The sequence below is a fragment of the Amblyomma maculatum genome, chromosome 9 (genome assembly GCF_055883805.1).
Source record: "Amblyomma maculatum isolate TAMU_Amacu chromosome 9, ASM5588380v1, whole genome shotgun sequence".
Classification (NCBI taxonomy): domain Eukaryota; kingdom Metazoa; phylum Arthropoda; class Arachnida; order Ixodida; family Ixodidae; genus Amblyomma; species Amblyomma maculatum.
In genome coordinates this window covers 4,285,501-4,311,535 of record NC_139352.1, presented here as the reverse complement: position 1 = coordinate 4,311,535, position 26,035 = coordinate 4,285,501, and the positions used below count along the sequence as shown (strand labels likewise).

Here is a 26,035-nt window from a genome sequence, read left to right as displayed (position 1 = left end):
ATGGGGCGGTGTTATGTTCCTGGATGTCGCGGGAACTATAACAGTGGTCCCAAGGTGCGTGTTTTCGCGTTTCCAAAGGATTCCAGTAGGAGGGAATCGTGGATTAGAGCCATCCCGCGGAAAGATTTCACACCCAGCGTGCATTCAAAGGTGAGCAATTGAAGTTTATGCCGTCCCCCTAATGTTCCGCGGGCTCAACCAGAAGGTCAGGAAGCCTTAAATAATTTTTGACGTGAAAAGACTGGCAGTCTTCGTGAACGTTGACCAGGGCAGGGCAGAGATGATGAACAGAAGTATGCAGTACTGTGCTGGACTGCCTAATAACGCAAATTATGTGTGTCCATATACGGGAAATAAGTGACTAAATTATTTTTATACATTGCGCAGGTTTGTGAACTTCACTTTCAAGAAAATGACCTAATCAAGAAGCTATCACACTTCGATGCAGCAACAGGAAAGACTTTGACAGTTGGCAGTGAGAGAATTCATCTAGTGTCCAATGCCGTACCATCTATTTTCCCGAACTGCCCAGCTTACTTGAGCACGAAGCGCACTCGACGTGAATCCCCAGCCTCAAAACGAGCTCGAATAGAAGACGAGGCCTTGAGCAGAGCCATCAGGAGCTCTATGGACACACACAAAAACGAAGAGCAAAGAAATGCGATAGCATCATTTCAAGACCTCAAGCACAAACTTTGTGGAATTTGCAACCGTGACTTCTGGACCATCAGTGTCAACAGTCGCTGTGTGATGTTTCTACGCATCGAAGATAATCATTCGCCACATGTTAGGTTTTCCGTCACAGTATTTGCTGATCTCTCCCTTTCAGTGTCAGCAGCAATGACCAAATTAAATTTCTTACCCTGTGGAGGGGCAATTCCAGAAGACGTGCGTGACACTTGTACATTGTCTCTTCTGCTAGAGCAGTTAGAAAAGCACATGACTGAAACATCAGAAGAAACAACAACGACATTGTTGCAGCACATCGGCTCCTTGCTGAATGACCTATCAGAAGAGGGTGACACAACAAAAGAACAAAGTGCCTTGATTCGACTGCTAAAGGAGCAAATCACTCTTTGGTCCCATTCGTCGCTATAGTGCTAATAGTTTAGTTTTTTGCAGCATTCTGCACTCAATTTCTCCCCACGCTTATAACTTCGCGAGATCAGCGTCTATGTTAACATTGCCTCATCCTTCCACTTTGCACCGCGTTTGCTCGAAATATGGGGGTGACCCGTTGAAAGAACAAAGTGAAGCCCACTTTTTATGCTACATCCGCGAAAGGGTGAAGTTCATGGAGTCCCACGAAAAGACGGTGACTTTAATGATTGATGAAATTCACATTAAGCCGTACTATGACTATAAAGGAGGAATCATAGTAGGATCTTCGGCGAATTCACCAGAAGCAGCCACAACTGCCCACGTTTTCATGATACAGTCGCTTCTCTCAGCAAACAAAGACGTTATTCATATTCAGCCAGTGGCTAAAATGAACTCTGAAATCCTGCATTGTTACTGCAAAAGGATCATTTTGGAAATGGAATCACTCGGCCTTAAGGTAATTGCTGTAATCACTGACAACAACTCACTAAATCGAAAAATGATGTCGTTTTTCTCTAAAAAACGAGAAGTGAGCATTGTATAACCCCACCCAGCCGATAAAAGCCGTCCCCTCTTTTATGTCGTTGACCCTGTGCATATACTTAAATGCGTGCGTAACAATTGGCTGAATCAGAAGAACCAAGGAACATGTTTTTACTTCCCTGAAATGAGTCTCTCTGGAGTACTTCCCGATGGGCCTCCCAGAATGAAAGCTGCATCATTTGATGGCGTTCGCCAGCTGTATGAATTGGAAAAAACGTCGCTTCTAAAGCTCGGCTACAGGTTAAATTCCAAAGCTGTTTATCCAACTCCCACGGAGAGACAAAATGTAAAGTTGGCATTAGACGTCATGAACCAATTTGTCTCAAACGCACTTGAAATGCGGGGCGAAGCGCTTGAAATTGCGAATTCCAGCTTAACAGCTCTCTTCATTAACATCATAGCAACATGGTGGAAGATAGCGAACCCCTTCCAAAGGTCGTCGTCTGAATGACCCCCTTCAGCATCCAATCAGTTCAGTCCATGATCAACAGATGATATTTCTGAATGGTATCGTAGACTGGCTGGACGCCTGGCGCAGTGTTAATATGACCAGTGGCTGCTTGACGAAAGAAACCCCCTGTGCTTTGAGACTGACGTGCTACTCCCTTATTGAGCTGTCGCGGTACTGCCTACAGGAACTCAAACTGAAGTATGTTCTGCTAGGAATGTTCCAGACGGACACTCTTGAAGACCGTTTCGGTCGCTACCGGCAGCTTTCTGGGTCGCAGTACCATGTTTCTGTGAGGCAGCTTTTGGAGTCTGAAAAAAAAAAATCTGTTACAAAAGCTACTGATGCTTCCAGAGCCAGACCACAACAGCGAGAGCGACGAAGAAATGCCACCGCACAACTTTTCAGTGCTCATATCAGAGGAAGAAATCTCAAGCCCAGAGCATGACATGGAAGTCGTTGCCTATATAGCTGGCTACTGTGCCGCCCTAAAGAAACTGCCCTGTGAATTTTGCCGCAGCGCACTCATTCTGGAAAATAAGGACATAGAAATTGAATCTTACAGAATGATTGCCAACCTATCGAGAGGTGGGTTAAAGTTTCCACAACCATGCACTGTGCACATGGTTCTGCTTACGAAGCTTGTTGTTGAAAAACTCACAACGGGTGAAAATGGAAAAGTATTCCTTGCATCCAGCAACCAACAAGCAATTGTCACCTCCACTGCCATTTCATTTCTGCGAGATGTCGCCTTGGAAACCTGCAAAAATGGTCACACACCAGAAACTCTAGTGCGGCATGTAGTGCGTGCTGCAACAAACGTTGTTTTGAACAACTTTTGTAAAATGAGAAACGATAAAATTCAAAGTGCAGCGCAAAGAAAACCTGCGGACAGAAAAATTAAGACATTAAGCAAAAAATGAAATACCCTTCCTGTCAATAAAATCATTTGTACAAAAGCATTTGCGACTCTATTTCAGAACGTACAAGTCTAAAATCTGCCGTAGATATTGGGGGTGATGCCTCGGTGGTGCAAAAAAAAAATAAACTAGAGTGTTAGTAAAGCTCCCATAATAACTACCGAACGCACAAAGCCTGCAACAGACGCAACCTGGGTGTCATAACAAGCAGCCGCGACAAATTCAACGCGAACGCCAGGCGGCCGAAAGCAGCGTTCGGGGTGCCGAGGGCAACTGGCGTGACGTCGCGGCCTCCGTGGAAGGGCCTTAGTCAAGAGGGTTTTGGACATAGTGGAGGGCTACGGAGTAATTTCGACCACCTGGGGATCTTTAACGTGCACTGACATCGCGCAGCACACGGTCGCCTCTTCGTTTCGCCTCCATCGAAACGCAGCCGCCGAGGTCAGGTTCGAACCCGAGTACTCGGCACAGTGGTCGGGCGTTACCACTGCACCACCCCGGCAGGGCGGACATAAGAGAAAATAGAGAAGAAAAAAGAAGAGGGAGAGAACGACGCGCGCCGCAACAACGGCCGTCGTCCACCACCACCGAAGTGGTGGCGGGTGCAATGACGGCCTACAACAGATAAAAATTCGGTGGCAGGCAAGCCCCCGCCGCAAGCGGCGGTGGCCTACCTGTCCTAGCCCTATCAGGGGAGTGCCTCGCTGGAGGCGAAAAGCGTCCGTGTGCTGTGCGATGTCAGTGCGCGTTAAATATCCCCGGGTGGTCGAAATACCCTTTAGCCCTCCATTATGGCACCACGTTCTCTCTTTCCGCTTTCACTCCCACCTTCCTCCCTTCCGGGCGCGGGTCAGGGGTCCACAGAACATGTGTGACAGATACTGCGCCTTTCTTTACCTGTGAACAAATATTATAGTTTAAGAAATTTCATAAAAACAGACCAGGTGTTTTTTAAACATTTTGTAGAAAGGAGTAGCCGGAACCGCTATGCGGCACCAACCTCTCTTTTATTGTTCATGTAAATAAAAAACATCTACTCTTCCCAAAAAAACAAAATTATCTGAATACAAACACAAGCATGCATATTTTTAGTGAGACCATTTTCAGCTACCTACCTTTATTATACTTTCTGTATAAAGCTGTCAAAAACAACAGAGAACATAAGCGCGGCACTCCACTCTTTCGTTACTATTAATTTCCTATGCCCCCCAAAAAACATCGGCAGCAAAACCAATTGCAGACATCTTTTTTCCAGTCATCCGACAACAATATTTCAAATCTTAAAACCAATTTATAGGGTCGGCCGACCATCCTTTGTTTGATCTTACATGGAATCGCCCTACAGCATCCTACCTTCAAATTGTGCTGTAATGCATGACACCCACGTGTACTAATAAAAAGAAATGCGAGCAAACGCGCGCCTACGGGTTCTGCTGTTTAAATTTTTTGCGTCATGATTGCAGTTGGGTTGCAGCAAACGCCTTCTACAATTGTCCATAATTTAATAAAACAGGACATTAACGTGTTTGTGTTATCAACCGGGAAACATAACGGCGAGAAGAAATTCAAACAGCGGAGTGCGCGAACGTAACTGTGCTCGTTTTTTTTTTCTTTTTTTTTTTTTTTTTAGCGCGACAGTACCTGAAGCATTGCACATGTTAGCAGCTGTGAAAACTATCATAGTCATCTTGCACTCCTTTGGATGCTTATTACGCGCCGCTCACAAGAGTGCTTTCAGGAAATATTGTATTATTCGTGTTTGTCGTAAACCGCAAAGCTGCGTAACAGTTAAGAAATCATTCATACGGCCCCGAGTCGAAATGTAGCCCTGAAAATGGACAGAAATATAAAGGTACATACCTCCAACCAAAAAAAAAAAATGTTTCAAGTAGGCGGGCGCCCCTATGTGCCAAAATCAAGCGTCTGTCCCAAGCGCGCCCATAGAAACGCCAGCGAAACGAGCGACGAGACAGGCTGGATGGATGGATGAAATATAGGAGCGTCCCCTTTGAAACGGGGAGGTAGCAGTAGCTATCATGCTCATTTTTCTCCCTATGTCTTAATTATTGATATAGAATGGTTAACTAAACCACCATTCCATTTATTAAATTTTTGTTCCTACATTACTAACATTATGTCACTTCTCTGCCACAAATCTTCCAATCGTTTTTTTCCTACCTTCCACCACCGGTTTATTCACCCGGCCACTGGTATCTCTAAACCCCAGAGCTTCAGGAACAGTGACTGCGCCTTCATCAACTTCCGGATGGATACCACTACATTCAAGTATAATATGGTCAATTGTTTCACTGGAGTTGCCACATACAGCACATGCGTCATCTTCACTGTTAAATTTCTTTTTGTAGCTGCGTGTTCTAAGGCACCCTGATCTAGCTTCAAAAACTAGGGCACTGCCTCTTGAGTTATCAAAGAAAGCTTCCTTCTTAATCTACATTTTCCACTTTCGGTATAATTCCACACTCTGTTTCTTTTCCATCGAATTTATCCAATTTTTACCTAGTGTGTTTTTCACCTGTTGCTTAATGCTCATTATTTCTCCGTCCTTGTGACTAGCATACTTACTAGTTATTTTCCTAGTTCTTTTCCTCCATTGTGAGTCAACGCTTTTTAAGTACAGGTATTTAAATACTTTAGCTGCCCATCTATTACTGTCCAATTTCCTCAGTCGTTCTTCATATAATATTTTACTCTGAGCTTCCCGTACTTCGAAAGATGCCCAACCCATATCTCCCTGTACCGCTTCATTTGTAGTTTTGCCGTGGGCACCTAGCGTACGGGGGCGCTAGGTGCCCACGGGTACCCCCAGTACGGGTACTGCCCCTGGCGGCCGCGTCATGCGTAAAAGTCACACTAAGCGGCCGCTCCTCGCGGCGCCATCGGAGCACCTCTTTCTTCCACCGTGGTCAGCATAGAAAGAGTGTTCTAGATCTGGAATTTGTTCTAATTTGCGTGCAAGTTTGATTAAAGTGATATTAAAGAGAAATGGGGACAGTACTGAAGGGGGGGGGGGGGGAGCCTAGCGGTGTGCCCCTGTCTCCTAGAGGGAATTTGTTAAAATGAATAGATCCTAATTGAATTCTGCTATCCTACCTGTTGAAGGCCTTGATGTAATTATACATCCTGGCGCCCACCTGCAGCTCGGATAGGGCACCTATGATAACTTTGTGGTTCACGTTATCGAAAGCTTTTGTGAGGTCATGAGCTAATATGGCTCTTAGCCTGTTATTCATCTCGGGTGCCAAGTTTTCATGCTTTAATCCTTGCCATTGTGTCCTGTGTAGACAAAAGGAGTCTGAATCCCAACTTGAGGGTACAGATTACACTTGTCCATGTATGACTGAAGCCTTGCCAAGGCTACGTTTTTCAGTAATTACCAAGGCACGAGGTGGAGGGGGGGGGGGGGGATCGGTATCAGGTTTTCTATTGAAAGTTTCTTCCCTGGTTTCGGAATAAAAGTTACCTTGACGTGCTTCAACGTTTCCGGTAATGATCCTTAATTTATTCCAACATTCGTTGGCGAAGTTGGTAAGTTGGGAGATGAAGTTTTGATCTAGGTTTCTTATATACTATTTGTGATCCTATCCGCGCCGGGTGCCAAGGGCGTGCGGATTTTATGAATTGCTGCTCGGAGTTCCGCCTCCGTAGTGTCGGAGTCGATGTGAGGGTTCGGATTGCCTTTAAATTCCGGTAGGGGTTCTTTGCGATGAGAGATGTTGAAATAATGAGTCTTAAGAGCATTAATGATTTCTTCGTTCGTGAAGTCATTAACGTGAAGTATTCTTTAGATTTCCTGCTTCTTAACTCCTTAATTCCAAGATGATGTCGCAGTAAATCCCACGCATCTCGCGTACCCATATGTTGCCATTAAAGTCGTCGCATACCTGATGCCACTGTTGCTGAGCCAATTGGCAGGCGTGACGAATTTTCTTGTTTAGGTTGGCTATTTTGACCCTAAGTCTTTTTTTACCCACAGTAAAATATTCGATTAAGTCTTTGTTGTGTTTTTGGAGTCATTGTACCAGATTTATTTTGAATTAGCCGTGCGAGGTCACGTGGTTGTGACCTCACGAAACTGTTAAGCCAATCAGAGCGACAGCACAAACAAAAGATTCTTTGTCGGCGGTGGTGAGTGCATGGATGCTTTCTCCCTAATAGCTCTTTACCTGAAATATAATTCATCATCATCATCATCAGCCTGACTATACCCACTGCAGGGCGAAGACCTCTCCCATATTTCTCCAATTAACCCGGTTCTGTGCTAGCTGCATCCACTTGACCTCTGCGAACTTCTTAACCTCATCCGCCCACCTAATTTTCTGCACCCCCCCCCCCCCTGCTATGCTTTCCTTCCCTTGGAATCCAGGTTTTTATCCTAAGCGACCATCGCGGTTATCCTCTTTTCGCACTACATATGTCCTGCCCATGCCCATTTCTTCTTCTCGATTTCCACTAGAATGTCAGTAACTTGAGTTATTTCTCTTACCCACTCTGCACGCTTCCTATCTCTTAATGTTACCACTACCATTTTTTGTTCCATAGCCCTCTGCGTTGTCCTCAACTTAAGTAGAACACTCTTGGTCAGCCTCCACGTTTCAGCCCCATAGGTGAGTACAGGTAAGACGCAACTGTTGTACACTTTCCTCTTGATCGATACCGGTAAGCTGCTAGTCATAATCTGCGAGTGCTTGCCAAATGCACTCCATCCCAATCTTACTCTTATTTCCTTTTCATGGTCCGGATCTGCGGTTACTACTTGTCCTAAGCAGACATATTCGCCTACTACTTCCATGCTTCACTACCTAACATAAACTGCTGTTCCTTCCCAAGGCTGTTGAACATTACCTTAGTCTTCTGCATATTGATTTTCAAGCCTACCTTTCTACTTTTCCTGTCTAGGTCACCAATCATTCTTTGCAGTTCATCTCCCGAGTTACTTAGCAAGGCAATGTCATTAGCAAATCGCAGATTACTGAGGTATTCTCCATCTACTCTTATCCCTAACTGCTCCCATTCAAAGTCTCTGAATACTTCGCTAAGGAAGCTGTGAATAGTACTGGTGGAGATCGTGTCACCTTGCCTAACACCTTTCTTTATGGGAATTTTGTTACTTTCTTTATGCAGAACTATGGTTGCTGTGCAGCCAGCATATATATTTTCCAGGACTTTCACGATGGCTCGTCTACCCCATGATTTCGCAATGCCTGCATCACCGCCGAGGTTTCTACTGAGTCAAATGCTTTTTCGTAATCAATGAATGCTATGTATAAGGGCTGGTTATATTCCGAGCATTTTTCTATCACCTGGTTGATGGTATGGATATGATCGATAGTAGAGTACCATTTCCGAAAAACCTGCTTGATCCTTTGCTTAATTGCAGTCTGAGGTTGTCCCGATTCTATTAGCGATTACCTTAGTAAATACCTTATACGTAATTAACAGACAGTAAGCTGATTGGTCTGCAATATTTAAGGTCTTTAGCGTCCCCTTTTTAATGAATGAGGATAATGTTTGCGCTCTTCCATGGTTCCGGTACCGTCGATGACACCAGGCACTGCGTATACAGGGTTGCGAATTTTTCTAGCACGATATCCCCCTGTCCTTCAACAAATCTATCTATAGTTGATCCTCTTCAGCTGCGTTCCCTCTTTTCATAGCTTCTATTGCTTTCTTAACCACGTCCTTCGTCGCTGGTGGAACTCCCTACCACCAATCTCATTACAGTCCTGACTACTTTGGCTACTGTATAGATCAGTATAGAACTCCTCAGCTACTTTGACTATCATGTCCATATTCGTGATGACGTTGCCCGCCTTGTCCCTTAGCGCGTACATCTGATTTCTGCCTATGCCTAATTTCTTCTTCACCGCTTTAAGACTTCCCCCGTTATTTACAGCATGCTCAATTTTCTCCATGTTATACTTTCTTATATCGGCCACTTTACGCTTAGCTTTGATGTCTCTGCCAATTCTATCTGGTCTGTTCAATTGGAAGCTGTCATACCCTGGCATTTCTTAATCAAATATTTCGTCTCCTTAGACAGCTTACCGGTATCCTAACTATCCGACCGCCTTCTTCTACAGCGCACTCAGTAATGATATCTCTGAAATTACTGTATATTTCTTCTAGGGTTTCGCTATCGTCAGTTAGAGCTGAATATCTATTATGTAGCGCGATCCTGAACTCTTCTTTCCTCCCCCTCACCGCTAATTCGTTGATGGACTTCTTTCTTACTTATCTGTTGCATTCCTTCCTCAGATTTAGACCTCACCATCCTGTGGTCACTGCATCGCACTTTCCCGATTACCTCTACATCTTGCATAATGGCGGGGGTTGAACACAGTATGAAGTCAATTTCATTTTTAGTCTCCCCGTTAGGACTTTTCCATGTCCATTTCCGGTTCCTTCTTTTGCTGAAGAAGGTATTCATCATTGCGCTCTGCAAACTCAACTAGTAACTTCCCCCTGCTATTCCTAGAACCAATGCCATAGTCACCTACTACCTGGTCTTCTGCTTGCTTTTTCCCTACCTTGGCACTGAAGTCGCCCATTAGTACCGTATACTGAGTCTTTACTTTTTGCATTGCAATAGAAGCTTGAAAAGAAAGCCATACGCCGTCGGTCAGGTCTGCACTCACAACCTAACCTAAATATTATACCTAGCCTGCCTCCTCTATCAAGCGCATACGTTCCGTGAATCCTGTAACGGTTTATTTGTAAAGACCGCACGCCGCTAGTGACGTCACATTTGTTTTTTCCTTGTCACGCAGGCATCCTTTGGCCCCTGGAAGGCATCCCCAAGGTCATCCGATACTTCAGCTACACGATGCCGCTCACGCTGCCTGCGGACGCGCTGCGCAGCGTCATGTCCAAAGGATGGGGACTCGGTCACCCCAACGTGTTCATGGGCCTGTTCGTAAACACCGGCTGGGCGACCTTCTTCCTCGTTGCCTGCATGCTCCTCTTCCGCCAGTAGACGCATTGTGAACATCACGGCCTTTCACCCACTGGTGTCACTTCTCAACTACAGAGCGAAAAAAATGCTGCTAAAGTCAGCATCATCTCCATTAACATTTCTTGGGGCACTGCGTAACGCAAAACTTAAAGAGAATAGCGGGAAAGTTTGATGTAAACATTTTCACGGCACCTCGAAAAAACTCTCTAGTCTTTGCACTCTGACGAGCCAAAGCCACAAGAAACCGGCATGTAGTGTAAAGCATGTAACTAAGTTCGTTGCCTGCAAAGTAGGTGTTGTGTATGAAGTCCCTCTAAGCTGTGGCCACGTCTATATAGGCCAGACTGGCCGATGTCTTAATGAGCGCTTAAGGGAACATGCTGCATCGTTTAAATCGCCCAACCTAACAACCTGCCTAGACACTGTTCAAGCTGCAAATGCCATCCACTCTTCAGGCAAACAAAAGTTCTTGGTCGGTCTAAGGTGCAATTAGCAAGAGAGCTTCTTGAGGTGTCATTTACCCATAGATTGGGAACCAATAAGTGCGTAGGTGAAACGTCGGTTGTTCTGTTGAAAAAAGAAGCTTCGTTTTTAAATGCTGTGCAAGTTCTTTTGCACATTTCCGGTATTTCTTCTTTATTTCTTCTGTTTTACCTGCCTTTGGGTGGCCCTAGATTATCTTCGTTCAGTTTGGATTATCCTTCCAGTCATGCAAATTCAGCGCTTTATAGAGCATGCGCATATTTTTCCTCGAGTTCGTACATTATCATCCCCTTCCAATTTCAGTTGTAAGTTAGCGCTTGTCCGGTGTGCCTCTCTTGTCCTTGTCTGTTCCGCGCTAATCCCAGTAATAAACATTTGAGTGAACCCCACGAAATCGTGGACACCCACACTTAATTATATCAAGATTACTTGAAGAGAAAATTTAGTGTCACGTGAAACCTGCTATTATACCTAGCGTAGTGAAGCTTTCGCTTCCATTGAAAATTCGTTTATAAGAAAGGCGCATATCTGTCAAAGTCACTTGAAGGTGAAGGCCTTCGTGACGCTGACGGCTTGAAAAGCTGCGTAATGAAGCTTTCGCTTCAATTCTTTTTTTTTTTTTTTGCAAGATGGGGTATGTTGCACGGAAAGCACCTATGCCGCCGGCCCGACCGCCTGCGGCTATGTTTTGATGGAAGCGAAACGAAGAGGCGTCCATGTGCTGTGCGATGACAATGCACGTTAAAGATTCCCATGTGGTCGAAACAACTTCGCAACCCTTCATTACGGCTCCTTTCTCCCTTTCCGCTTTCAGTCCCACCTTCCTCCCTTTACTAAAGGCGCGATCCAGGTGACTACATAAGCAAGTGCGACATATACTGCACCTTTTCTTTCCTGTAAACCAATTATTATTATAGCTGATTTCAAGACACAGCCGCTAGCGTGCAAGAAATTGAATGCGAAGTGTATCAACGAATTAGAATGCTTGTATTTCGCACTCCAGCCAAAAAGAGCCTACTAAAGAACGACTAGAAGGAAAAACAAAGAAGAGGTAAACTTAGGGCCGCGGCAACAGCGGATTTGCTGATAAACCGAAATAACAGCTTGGATTGACTAAAACGCACCACGTAACCTTCGAACATTGTGTTCACACCACTGGCAGCCTGGCTAACCAAGCGGTTGACAAGCTGGAATTGGAATAGAGAGCCTAGATGAAGAGGCACACCCAGGAAGCAACCAAAAAAGCAATTCACAAGTGCAGACAAGGGCGCTGGACAGCTATAAAGCAGAAAAGGAGAGGAAACTCGAAGCAATTGCCATAGAACAGTCATGTTAAAAAGGACGACCTAGCATATGCACCAGGCCAGTTAGATTTAATTTAGTCTATCAATTTTAACAGCATGTTCTGAAACCCTCTCATTTTTCTCAGTTTGCACTTTTTGCAAGATCACAACCATCGGGAAAACTACTATTTTAAAACTCTTTTGCCAAAAGCTGCTTTCAAGGTCGTTTCTGGACCAAAATTTTGTAAAGAACAAGATAAGGTACTTTTTGGATTCCTAATTATTCTTCGAGATAGAAAGTATAATGACGAAAAAAATGTTTACTTCATTAAAATGCTGATTTTTACAAAATACTACAAATAACATGCAATTGGTTTTATCCTACACAGTAACCTACCTAAGAATTATCCAAGTACAGACGATTAGAACATCTTAATTAGTTTTGAAATGATAGTTTTCCTAAGCCGACCCACTTAATCTATGCCTTTTTTTCTATTTGTGCTAAAGTGATGAAACTTCAATTATGTTCTAAGAGAAGGATAAGCCAACCCTGAAAATTTTATCGAAATTAGTGCAATAGCTCAAAACTTGACCCTTTAGCCCACATTCCCCCTTAAAGTTAACCACAAGAGCTGACAAAGGTTCGAGCCATTTTAAGAACGATCAGCCGCATTTGATCGAAGATCCAAAGTTAGAGAAAATGTCAAATGTCTCCAGATTTACTATACGCCATAGGTTGGGCAACTGTCTGTAGAACTTTACACTGTCAAAAAAGTAAATATGATTGTGTTCAAAAAATGTTTTCATCTCTCAAAAAATAATCTTTACCTCCTTACGAAATAACATAAAAAAAAAAAAGTCTTTAGAATTTTATTATACAAAAACACATGGCAAAACTCTGCCTTACTTCCAGAAGCCCGATCTGCTGTTTCATCCACATAATGCAAACGAGGATATAGCAAAGGAATGGTGTGTGACAGTCATGTTCGTTATGAGCTAGCTGGGTGGTATTTGCAAAACAGCACACACAGCTGTACATGTAACAACTACTCAGAAGGTCACAAACTGACCTAAAAGGTACAAAACACCCTGGAAACAGTGTCGTTTAGCATACTAAATGGTATAAAAAAACAGCATTAAAAATAATGGTGTCGCTGTGAAGAAACAAAAAAATATCAATGAGCAACTGTCATACAAACCCAATGGCTCCTATATCCACAGCAGGAGGGATGCACCTGTGTTAAGTACTATACGCCCCTTTTGATGAAGATCTGTCGCTACTTTTATGCACACAGACAGAAAGGCTGCTCTATCAAACTGGAAATATTTATTTACAATGAAGAAAAGAGCCTGTATATTGGAAGTAGCCAAACTGAAACCCCAGCAGAGCTGGCCTATGTGTGTATGTATATATATATATATATATTTATATATTTATATACTAGAAGTAACCTCATGCGACATGTCACAATTTTTGAACATGCACGCCTGAGGAACTTCCTCTTAGCAAACAGCATACAGTTGAGTCTCCACTTGGAACCCCTTAGCCCAAGTGACACTTCAGGAACCCATTTCAATAAATAGTCTTTCATACCTCAAACATGCCATCTACTTTCAACCATGTACACATGAGCCATGTTAGGAAAGAAAAATTAAGCCATGGGCTATTCATTCATCACACCATTTCGTCTCGCTGCTGAATGTGCACACCCAATGACTGTTCTACAAAAAAATGCCGACCATCCCAAACTATGTGGACATCCGGCACAATTGTGACATCCTACACATAGTGAATGTATACCGACATGGCAGAGATGCAGAAATACAGTTCTAGACTTTGGCAACCATGGTGAAACCTGCTATTCTCATCCAATCAGCACAACAACAAAAAAACAAAAAAAGCAGCGCCTCTTAAAACTGCTTGCACCACAATTGGAGTGTTTTGCGTTTCTTGCATCCGTATGACCAGCTTGACAGTGGCAGCAACAGCAGTGCTGACACGTGAAGCTGTGACAGTTGTCCTCTGTTCCCCTAGGACAGAGCCAACAAAGCTTGGCTCAAATAAATATTACGCATCAGGCAGCCCACACCAAAATGCCGCAAGTTACAAAACCAAACAGGCCATCCATGGCAAAGTAAAATTACAGAGGCGCCATTGTTTGCAGTCACTTCATTGTGCCTTCGGCAGGGCGCCCTCAGCAACACCGCCGTGCTGGGTGTCACATGCACCACTATCACGTAGCTAAACTGCTTGGTTAACACCACAAATGGCGGCAGGCAACATGGTCACAGTTCACTCTGTCACCGTATCAGACAGGTGACACACAGGTGGGAAGGCCCTATGCATCCGTCGTGACAAAATGCTCCACACTTGCGACACACTGCCATCGGCCGTAAGCTGCACGCACACACACCAGTTTCATCGCGGCCACACCCGGCACCGCCTTCACCGTGGCTGCGCCGGCGACCGTTGCCAGACACTACAATTGGCACAAGCGCCACACCACCCCCTTGGTTAATGGAGACGCACACTTGCTGAGCTGCACTGCCAGTACCGTGCGAGACCGTCGACTGCTGGAGAGCAAGGAGGTCACGACAGCTCAGAGACTTGCGGGCTGCTGTCCTCAGCAACACCGTCTCTGGTCCGGTCACAGGGGCACTGGACGGGCGCGAGACAACCATTAGTGGCTGCGTGCTGTGGATGAGCATTGCGGGCTCCGGCGTTGCACTCCGGGAGCTTGGCCTGACCAGAGCCTGAAATACCAGTGGTGGTGAAGGCTCCGCCATGTCAAAGTCGAGCGGGACTTCTTCGACTTCGACCACTTCGGCTACAGCCTCCAAAGCAGGTTCCTGAAGTGAGCAGAGTCAAGGTTTTTAACATACATTCTTTAACAGGCGCAGGGAAAAAGTGAGGGGGGGGGGGGGGAGGGATAGGGGGGTACTGAGTGCACAGTGACATTTGCACTGACTGCAGAAATTCCCATTTCACAAATAATCTAGTACCTCCGCACAAACTTTTACTTGCTACAGTTGAACCTGCATATACTGAACACGGATGTTTCATATTGCTGGCTATACAGCTACACAGATTGTCCCCTTAAAAAAAATCCTGCGTAAAACAATAAGAAATTTGTACAGTATACTTAACCCCAATTTCTCGGTCTTTCTATGTATCAAATGACCATATACCACTAATAAGTGGCCTTGCTCCCAATTGCCCTGTTCTGTGGAATTGCCCTCTAATTGTCCTTTTCGCTGCTGAAGGCATTGCAGAAGCGTCTCTGATGTTCCTCCCTCTCGGCAAGTGCTCGCAAGGTGACCTCGTGTGAGTCACAGGTAGCTCTATTCACCAAAACAATTGTGCTGACTAAACTCTCAAGTGAACCCAGCTGTACCTTAAGTGCAGTGGGCTAATCACGGTGCACTGGCAACAGAATTGGACATCGTATGAAGGACTTCAGTAGCGCCTAGCAAGTGATCTACTACCACCACGCCATGCGGCATATCACTCGAAGAACCACATTACTAACATGGGTGCAATGTATTCTTGCATTAAGGTTAGTAATAACCTCACCTCTAAACATTTTTCTTTTACATTACTAACATGGGTGCAATGTATTCTTGCATTAAGGTTAGTGATAACCTCACCTCTCACCATTTTTTTTTTACCAATATATCGAACTACTACGTAATTCCCTCCTAGTACGATACACCCGGATGTGACGGTATTCAAATACTAGTCCTGTGTACAAAATTACTGAAAATGAAGAGAACCTGTCACTCTGGCTGATAAATAGCATGATAACAACATATAGGCCTTATGCGAAATTGCTGCCATCTATCAGCCGCCACACGCGTTTCCGCCATGTTCAAGGGTAGCTGCATTGAAGAGCGGCAAGCGGCATAGGGGGTTGCGCAGCCGATAATATCGACATACTGTCGTGCCCCTTGTTGTACGCAAAATTAAAATAAGGGTGTAGAAGAAAAGAAGCAGCAAGTTATATCTCTTGAGGTTTTTTTTTTTTCTTTTTTTTTTTTCGTTTTTTCTTGAGGCTTGTGTTAATCTGCTCTCGCGTGGTTGTCACGCTAGGCGCACTTTCGATCAACGGCGAGCCTGAATTGTAAAATATCTTATTTAGCGCGCATTGGAAGATTGCAAATCAGTACCCGGTGCTGAGGCAGACGAAATATATCGCCCACAGTGCGTTAAATTTGCCTGTAGGCGGACTGCACATCACCTTTTCGCATAAAATATGTGCAAGTGTTGTTCCTGATTTCCTCGTTGAGCCAAATTATCTCAGCTTTTAAGGTTTCATGCATACAAGCTGTCAATAGATTTTGCCCGCATGTATAGTCCAGGTATCCAGATAGAACAGGTTTCGGCACTTCAAAGGCGCCAGACTGCTCTCTTAAATTTCAGCGCAATATTTAATGTCTTTAAGCATTCGATTCATCGATGAATTGAATATAGTCGACTAGTTCAGGCTTCAGTTGCTGAGATGCGTCTCCAGAACACGACTGGCAAAAGAAATGACTCAAGAGTATATACGTGGCAGCCATTGCCCCTACCGTTTAGCTGCTCTCGTCTACCGCGAGTTCGCATGATTGTTGTTGCTATAGTGATGGCGATCACCGCGTTGTTTTTTTATTTATTTATTATAGCGAGATTTTTTTTCTGCGAGTTTTGTGACGTGCATCAAAAAGGAGTTGCACCTTAATTTGGACCACGCAAGTTTTTTTTTCTCCTATCCATATCACTGAATAATGCCGTTTCTTCGTTTAACCTTCATGGCACGCCATGTACAGTGTAATGAGGTAGGAATTGAAACTGCCAACCATTTGACACTACCCAAAGAGCAATATCGTTTGCAGCGAGCCTTATCGCGCTTAGCAGTGAGGTTTGCTACTGCGGCTATCACAGTAGAAGCAAGAATGAGCGCACACGCCTTCCAACTTTATTATGTCTAAAAATACTCAGCCCTATGTATGCATCATGTTTTCTGTATGCCCATTGCTTGGTACAATCTACTATTTCCCTGAATTGCTGCTGGCAAATAATGTTTGTTGTTTTGCAATATGGCAAAAAAAAAATCCCATGCATCACAGCTCCACACTGAAAACATTTGTGTTCTTTCAGGTGTAAACTGACTGGACGCCCCATAAATTCGGACTTTGCAAAACACGTTCGGCAGCTATAGAAAGAATACCGCCATTTAACATTAGACAGCCCGTATACGTTCACTACTTTTTCACAAAACGATTTCGTGAAGAATGTAGCTAGTGCCGCATATTGCATGAGAACGCAGTACGATTAGTTTTTTCATTCAATATCTTCGCAAGCAAAGAAAGCCATTAAACCTAGTTTGACCCCCTCCCCTCCCCCCCTCTTCCCCGTCTCACTACTGAGCACATCCTTGACATGGACAACGAAAAACAATTGAAATATTTCAATTCCGTCAAGAATTACGGAAAGAAAAAAAAAATGAGGTATTGGAGAGGAGAAAGACTTTGCTGCATGAACTGCGCATTGCACAAAGCACTGCTCGAATTTGCGTCCACGAAGGAGCGTAACATTGCGTCTGGGTATAAGGCAGACCTCTGCTATGTGACTTTGCAGGCAGCAGTATCTGCTATATATTGATTTTCACGAAACAGAATCACGATGTGACGGCAACGGGAGCTGCATATCTGTGGAGGATCAGCGTGCACGGAATCACGTCGTTGACCTGTCGAGTTTCGCCGGCAAATTCACCTGGTTGGGGGTTTTAGCCAGTAACATATAGAATATGGGATCTGCTATATGGTTGATTACATGCTAACGAGATACATCAGCTGCTAAATGTTCAGACAGAGGATGGGAACAGTAGTGCGCGTGCATCACTGGGAACTGTGAAGGTCCATCAGAGCGCAGTGTTTATTAGGCATAAGTCGTATATTAAAAAAAAAAAAAAAAAAAAAGCAACATTAGGCTCCTTCGTGTACACATATTGACATCGCAGACATGTTTTACACCCGGAAGCAATATCAACATGTTTTGCACTTTCATGGACGAGTATTTGAGTATCCTATCAAGGAATGTCCCGGAGCAACAACGAAGGTTTTGCCATTTGTAGCTACGCTGTTACCACCGTTCACAAGAAGTTTTGGCAGCGCAGTATCGCTTCACTATGTACAACTGGAACGAAGGCAAGTCAATCGTCTATTATTCCGTATATTTTGCTTTGAATGCGAACAAATACACAGAAATCACAGCACAAAGTAGATGCAGCTAACGCAATGGCAGCAGCCGTAAGCGCAGCCGACGCACTCAACCCTTGAACATGGCGTCGCACAGCGCGGTTCGCTGATGGTCTCACAGATGGCAGCAATTTTGCATAAGGTCTATTGATGGGAAATTTTGAAAGTTTGAATATGAATCAAACGTGTTTGTTATTAGATTCGTATTCGAAAAATTAGTTGTGGTTATCTCTGGTTAACCATAGCTGAATTGCAAAAGCAACAGCGGAAGCTTCTTTTGCCTGCTACATTATTCCCCTAGTGTAAGGTACTGCCACGGCCGCTCGATGGAAGCGCGCTAGGTGCGGCCTGCTACATCGCCCGAAACCGGCGGGAGGCGCTATACTTCCAGACGCCACCGCCGCGGCGCCACCGTTCGGGGACAGCCGCGTGCGGAGAGCTTCGCCTGGCTGCACTTTGAGGGAGGCGTCGGCGTGGTAGAAGCCTTTTATTTTAAGGATATAAGAGCTCCGCTTCACACAATTTGGCAACACGAATTAGTATATACTGTCATGTCTAGTGTGACCATGTCAGCACTTAGCGCTTGCTCGGCAAGGATGTATACTGGAGTGTACCCCGAAAAACTTCTAGTGACGGTGGTTCAAGGCCACTCGATTGGAGAGTTCGCATTACCGTGATGTTGCATTCGAATCAAGTTGTTTGTCACATGAAAATGTGACCCGGCAGTGAACAATTCGAAGCTTTTCAGCTGCCATGGTAGGGTAATGATAACCACTTAATTAACTATGTCGCGAATTCCGTGTGTCATTTTCATACCATTTACTCATTCCTGCATACAGCTTTTATACACAAATTGATGTCAACCTGTTCTAAGCTGCCAGCGCTATCCAATGAAAAAATGTCCTACTATGAGCAACCTCTGTGAAAATGCGACATGTAACCAACCTTTCTATCTCATTCTGACAAATGTTACAGTGGGAATATGAAGATGTTTATTAGGTTAAATCTAGATGATAACCTGGGATCTTCGACTCAGTTGGAGACCTTAAACTTTGTACGCCAGAACGCTATCCGTCGTGGCTTCCCGCATTTTGCATGACCGGACAAAGTAAGCGCGCTTGATAGAGGCTGTCTGCTTCAACGTGCTACGTATATGCGCCGAAAGCTTTTATTACTATGTTTATTGGCTGCTCTCAAACCCATACAATTTTGCTGATTCGTAATGTTCAATGGAAGAAAGCGCATCGAGTGTTCTTGTTGTGAAACTCTTAACTGCGATCACAAAAATGTTCACGCTTCAGAGCGCAACTACAGCCGATATCCAGCGAACAGCCGAGTACGCTTATTTAATGGCCACACAAAAAAAGAAAGAAAATCACCAATCGCAGACGGAAAACCTTTCTTGAGAGAGGTTTATGCCATATCCATAAACGTCGCTCCACTGTTGAGTTGACATTTCCAGCCCAGCTCGCTATCAGTGGGGGCAGCAACTTAACGATATCTTGCATAGCGCCTTAGCATGGGCACGATCATTGTTTTTATAGATTAGCTGCAGGTACTGTGTACAGTGAGAAAACAATGATGAAATAAAAAGTTTACACAGCTTGCTACTTCGCCGGACCTCTTGAGACTTCATCATCCTGTCAATGAAGGTGCTCGTAAGCTGACAAAGCTTGATTACTTCCTTTGCGGGATACATCAAGCCTCCATTGTCCTTGGTTTTCATTAACCTGTAACTGGTCCAGTTGACTCATATTTCCTGCAACAGGCGCTTGCACGACTGACATGTCGCCTCAAAACCATTACCAAATATCGCATAAATTAAGCAACAACCTGGTAGTGATAAACAAAACTTGGGGTTCTTAAGTCTCCTTGAGGAGCCTCGTTAGAGTGCCCGCACTTTGCTACCTGCTTATTTACCGTATCCCGTAATTGCTGCCTCTGTCGCATATCATTAGAATGCAGCCTTAAGACACCGCATTATATGAAATAGCACCCTACACATATCTATATAAAGTCCCTCTTTTCCGAAGCTGTACGAACGTGCCCTATAGGAGTATAGTGTGCCTGACTTGGGATCTAAGGGTCCCGCTTTCAATAATTCCCATTTCACCCTTACACCTTATTGGCTTTCTCTGGTTTGGCAGCTCCTGCCACATTGAGCATGTCATGTGTTCTCATTGCGCCAAAGGTGTATGGCCATATCACCAACGAAACCTCTTACCAGAGAGGTTTCTTTCGATTTTCCACCGACATAGCGGGCGCCGGATTTTCTGTGGAACGTGGCTTTTCATTTTATCGCATCGGCTCAAACAGTCTCAAAAGTATAAGCAAATGTTGCATGCACAGGCTCTTTTACTTGCAAGGCCACTCAGATTAGCGCGGCAAAATTTAGAACAAATTGCATGCTTAAATAAAAAATACCCTTCGTAGCTTTTTCTGATGTGTCCTCGCAACATAACCTGCGAGAAAAGCTTCTTGGTGCTACCTCATCGTGTTCACCTGCTTCACAACACATCGTAAAAAATCCTAGTTCACTGGCCAGCTCCCTGGTAACTAAATAGGTTAAACAACGTGACGGGAACACAGGAAAAGAGGCCGACACAACTAGCGCGGTTATGCCGTCTTCTCCTGTGTTCCCGTCACGTTGTTTGCACGGTTAGCCTATAATTAATCACCAACAAGTCCAATCTGCTGTCCTTTGTAGCAAATTTAATGGCAGCTGATAAGGTATTATGTTTCAGCATCTGGACTTTTTAACCTCACAGGAAGCGAGTGCATTTCCACTCCTCGCTGCTGTCTTTGCCTGAAGCGAGCTCAGCAGATAAAATTAGAGTATCTCTTAGATGTCTCAAAAGCGGACGACGGCTATCATTTGCCTCATTGTTTGCCACAGTTTGTCATTTCAAGTCGTTTGATATACTGATCGTTTCCCAGTCATGATGAGTCTGCCTGCGTAGTCATTGTAGCCCTTATCACTCATAACTAAGCAGGTCACTCATTAGAATCGGCAGTGGTCATTACATGTCGTCGTTTCACATATTGGTCATTTCGTAGTCATTAACAGTAAGGATTAGTCATGTCTAGCTATTATAGTCATTATCACACATCGCTAAGCACTTTTACTCATTTTTGATCAACTGCGGTCATTGCATGTTGCAGTTAGATATACTGGTCATTACAAATCATTTTAGTCATTATTAACCATTATTAGTCATTAGCATTAGTCATTACCTCTATCAATGTCTATTTATAACTTTTATTGATTACCTATCATCAATGTCTATTTATAACTTTTATTGATTACCTATCACCACCAATCATTTTCTTTCTTAATTTTCCTCCTTGCATGTCCGCTTTTTGCGACTGACACACCAGTGCACAGATGCGACGCACAGATTACAGGCACAGCTTTTGCGCACAGATTTTTGCTCCATGAGCCTAGAATGGCTTTCGAAAAACAAACGCATCCCATCTCAACGTTAACGTGCTTGCACACGCGCACACAAAACAATTTGCGCTAACCACGCAGACGTGAGGCGAACGCGCCCAGAAAAGAAGCAAACCGCGCGCTCTGAGCCGGCGACCCCGGCGGCTACGTGTCCCTGAACAGTGGCGCCCTCAGCAGAAATAGCGGGCGCAACTGTAAACTCCCCAAGGACGCGCTTTCCCATTGACGGCGGCGCGACGCAGCAGGCCGCACCCAGTGCGCTTCCATCGAGCGGCCGTGGTACTGCATTATTGGGGACACTTAAGCTCATCCTTTAAGGGTATGACGCGAGAGCATAAGCTACCAGCCCACGTATAAAGTCCCGCTTCAACCAAGCCGTATGGACATGCCTGCATGTCGTAGGGGTAACGAGAATGCAAACGGTTCTGGCAGGCTGATTCTGATATGGCCCTTCCATATGAAAGGAGCGACCCGAGCTGGCAGCTCCTGCCCATGGCATAGGGGTAACGTGAATTCAAATGTCATGGTAGGCTGAAAGTAGAACGACTTCTTCTAGCTGCATCTTCGTTACGACACTTCTCGAGTCGTGCAGCGCATTCTTCTGTCCCTTGAGCGTGTCGTCTCTTTCTAGCTTCGTTCTGTTGTTGTTGCCATTCTTTAGCACCCTCCATGACGACTAGGTTCCACCGAGGCGAAGCGCGCTTATATCTGCGAAGCGTCACCTCCTCTCCTCTGCCTGCAGAGCACAAATCTGGCGTGAGCGGAGCGGCGCCACTTGGCTAAGCAGTTGCTAGGCGCGGCTGTTCAAGGTTGTCGGAGCTAAGACAAGGAATAACCAGCTCCGACAGCGTTCGAGTTCGAACTGCTTTTTTTTTATTGCGCTGCTCGGGCTGAGGCGCCTAGTGCCAACCTCTTCTTCTTTGTCCAGCACCCTGCCGTGGCTTGCGATAATAGCGTGGCGCGAGGGGCACTACAGGGCTCCCCCCTGTAGAGCGGAAGCAACGGCATCTGCCCATGCAGCGGACGAGTTTGGTGGCAGAGTCGAAGTGAGAGTGAGTGGAGGGGTCCCGGTTGGAGGAGTGGCAATATAGGCAGGTTTCAGCCTGTCAACAGACTCATTTTCATGACCTTTAATGTCTAGGATGAATGTCTTCGTCACACGCTGGAGCACACGGAATGGTCCGTCGTAGGCCGGTGTTAGGGGGGGGGACAGACGTGGTCACGGCGAACGAAAACGTAGCTGCAGGAATCCAGATCCTCAGAGCAGGGATGACCGGAGTGATGTGTCGAAATGTGTTCCGCAGGTAGGGTGAAGCTTCATGGATGAGTGAAGGGGACGAAGGAGAGAAGATTTCCCCAGGAAGTCGCAGGAGAACGCCATAGACCAGCTCAGCAGAAGAGCAGCCAAGGTCAGCCTTTAGTGCTGAGTGGATGCCCATTAGGATGAGGGGAAGATGGCTGGACCAGCGTTCCCTCGGTTGATAAGTGCTAAGGGCAGCCTTGAGTTGGCGACGAAGACGTTGCACCATGCCATTTGCCGAAGGATTTTAGGCGGTCGTAGGAATGAGGAGGACACCCAGTATGTTGGAAAGGGTGGTAAACAGGGCAGACAAACTGGCGGCCGCGGTCGGTGGTGACAACAGACAGGCAGCTGAAACGAGACACCCAGCCGGCCATGAAATTCGTAGCAACTGTCCCTGCCGTAGTGTCAGAAATGGGTATAACCTCGGGCCAGCAGGTAAATCGATCCACACATGTGAGCAGGTACGAGGCCCCACGTGACAATGGAGAGGTCCAACAATGTTATATGTGGACGTGGGAGAACCTCGCATGGGGAGGCCGAAAAGAAAAGGCAAGCGTGAAGGTATGCCGTTGAACTTTCACACGCTGATATTGAAGGCAGGTTCGCGCCCAGTGACCAAGGAGGTTATATATAGAAGTTCTATATATAATCTCCTTGCCAGCGACGGACATCGGCATTCATGCTCGGCCAAAGGAAGCGCGATGTAACCAGCTTTTGTGTGCACGAATACCAGGGTGGCTGATGTGGTGCAATTTGTCAAAGATCACAATCATCATCATCATCAGCCTGACTATACCCACTGCAGGGCGAAGGCCTCTCCCATATTTCTCCAATTAACCCGGTTCTGTGCTAGCTGCATCCACTTGATCCCTGCGAACTTCTTAACCTCATCCGCCCACCTAACTTTCTGCCACCCCCTGCTATGCTTTCCTTCCCCTGGAATCCAGTTTGTTAACCTGAACGACCATCGGTTATCCTCTCTTCACACTACTGCCAATGCCCATTTCTTCTCCTTAATTTCCACTAGAATGTCAGTAACTTGAGTTATTTCTCTGACCCACTCTTGTCAAAGATGGCGCGACGGAAAGCCAAAGGTACGTAGGGGCACGTAACACCAGTGGATGTCTAGCACATAATCAATGTGGAGAAAAACGGCAGCAGACATTCAGCGAAGGACAGGGACATGGATGAGGAAAGAAGGCGATGCAGCTGTGGGTCATAGCACTGTGCGGCTGCTAACTCCTCCATGTCTAACTGGCGAGTCTGATGTTACGGCACCGAGACGGGAAAGTGCATCAGCAGCAGCATTTTCTGGTCCTTGGAGATGACAGAAATCCACTGTAAACTCTGAGATAAAGGACAGAGGACAGTTGGCGAATCTAGCATTCAGTGTAGGTGCCATGATTCCGTTGGAAGGGAGACGTCAAGGGCTTATGGTCTGTGACGACGTGAAAGTCCCGACCCTCCAGGAAGTGGCAAAAATGCTTAATGGCAAGGTACACCGCGAGGAGTTCTCGACTGAAGGTGCTGTGTTAAGCCTCTGGTGGCTTTAGCTTTTGTGAGAAAAAACCGAGAGGCTGCCAGCTAGAGACGTGCTGCTAAAGTACTGCGCAGACTGCAATGCTAGATGCATCAGTGACAAGACGCAGGGGAGCGTCAGGAACGGGATGTATTATCAAAGTTGTGCCTGCGAGCTCCTTCTTTGCAGCAGCGAATGCAGCTGCAGTGTCGTCAGTCCACTCAAGTGGCGCAGCTGGATCCTTTTTGGTAGCCAAAAGGTTGGTTAGAGGCTTCAGGAATTTGGCACACTTGGGGAGGAAGCGGCGATGACGATGAAAGTTCAGAAGGCCCAAGAATTCTCTGAGCTTCTTAACACTTTCCTGTCCGTGCCTATTCCTATCAATAGCCCACTATCGATGGTTTCATGATTCAAATTTTCCTGCTTTCAAAGCGCTCCTTGACAAGTGGCGTCATCCAATGAAAAATAGAGGAACCCTTATTACAGTTTTGCTTTTGATGTAATTTTTCCGCTGTGCCGCGCCCGTCCAGATGGCATGCCAGATGGTCTCCGGAGTCAATTATCGGCGCTTTTGTTTACATCATGGCATCGAAGTCGCGCGCTCCTGCTGTCCAGAAACGGGCATTTCCGTGGAAGCTGACAGATCGGAAAGCTCGTTTTTGGATGCGAACAGCAGCCGTGATGACTCGGAAGACGAATTCAGCTCTTCAGTCTTTAGCACTGACAGCGAAACTACGTCAAACCGACCCGGAATGTCAATAAGTGTCACCCGCTATCGATGGTCGAATTTTCCCGCTTTCGAAGCGCTTCTTGATGAGTGGCATCATTCAGTGGTAAATAGAAGAACCCTTCTTTCAGTTTTGCTTTTGGTTTTATTTTTTCCGCCGTGACGCGCTCGTCCAGATGGTCTCTGGAGTCGAGTGATCGGCACTCCTTGTTTACATCATGACGTCGAAGTCACGCGCTCCTGCTTCCGCGCAGTTCCGCGGAAGTTGAAGCATCGGAGACCTCGTTTTTGGATGCGAACAGCAGCAATGATGACTCGGAAGACGAATTCAGCTCTTCAGACTTTAGCAACGACAGCGAAACTACGTCAAACTGATCCGGAACAGAGACAGCCATGCCTCGATAAGTTTCGCGTTCGCTCTCCCGAAAATTTCCGCTTTTGCTTCGCGCTGATCGAGAGAAATCACTGTTCTGAAGGTCGCAACTGTTATCTGCAGGATGACAACATCTTTTGGGTAGTATTACTTGCCGCCAGCAGCGCAGGGAGTCATGTTTTCCGCTAGAGGACGGCCAGGGGTCGACCTCAGCTACTGTTTTCGTTCCTAACTCAGCGAATACTGTACACAGAAAGCTAGAATTTACTGCAATGTTGCATTGGTCCCTGTTGTAAAAAAATGTATATAAAAAATTGTTTTATTTGTATCAAAAAAAAATTCGATACTTTTTTTTTTTAACCCAATTTTTTGTGGAGTTTTTTTTTCATCACTTACAAAATAAATATATGGATTGTCACTAATACCATTGTGAAGAGGAATTCCTTCTCTACAATTTGATACTAGACACTCCTGTACCAAACAAGTTTTCTTAAAGAAAAAAATATATTATTGACACCACCCAAAAAGCACCCCTTTTCCCGCGGACAGGAAAGTGTTAAGTGATGTAGGGGGTGGAAAATCTTAAACAGCCTTTACTTTGCTATCAAGAGGCCGGTTACCTTGTGGAGTGATAAGATGGCCTAGAAACTCAATTGTAGCGATGCCGAAAAGGC

The 26,035-nt window shown here is 45.3% G+C and overlaps 1 protein-coding gene and 1 pseudogene across 5 annotated transcripts in view; one reads left to right on the top strand and one right to left on the bottom strand.

The window, feature by feature from the left end:
* On the top strand, positions 1 to 10,006 carry LOC146178131 (uncharacterized; annotated as a pseudogene).
* A 2,574-nt stretch (positions 10,007 to 12,580) lies between these two features.
* Positions 12,581 to 26,035, bottom strand: part of Asx (transcriptional regulator additional sex combs) — a 73,385-nt gene continuing 59,930 nt past the window's right edge. For all 5 annotated transcript variants that reach the window (XM_084577955.1, XM_084577953.1, XM_084577956.1 and 2 more), the window contains one exon: positions 12,581 to 14,601. In XM_084577955.1, coding sequence (XP_084434081.1) covers positions 14,053 to 14,601 — 549 coding nt within the window. In that variant the 3' untranslated portion in view covers positions 12,581 to 14,052. The remainder of the gene's footprint in view (positions 14,602 to 26,035) is intronic.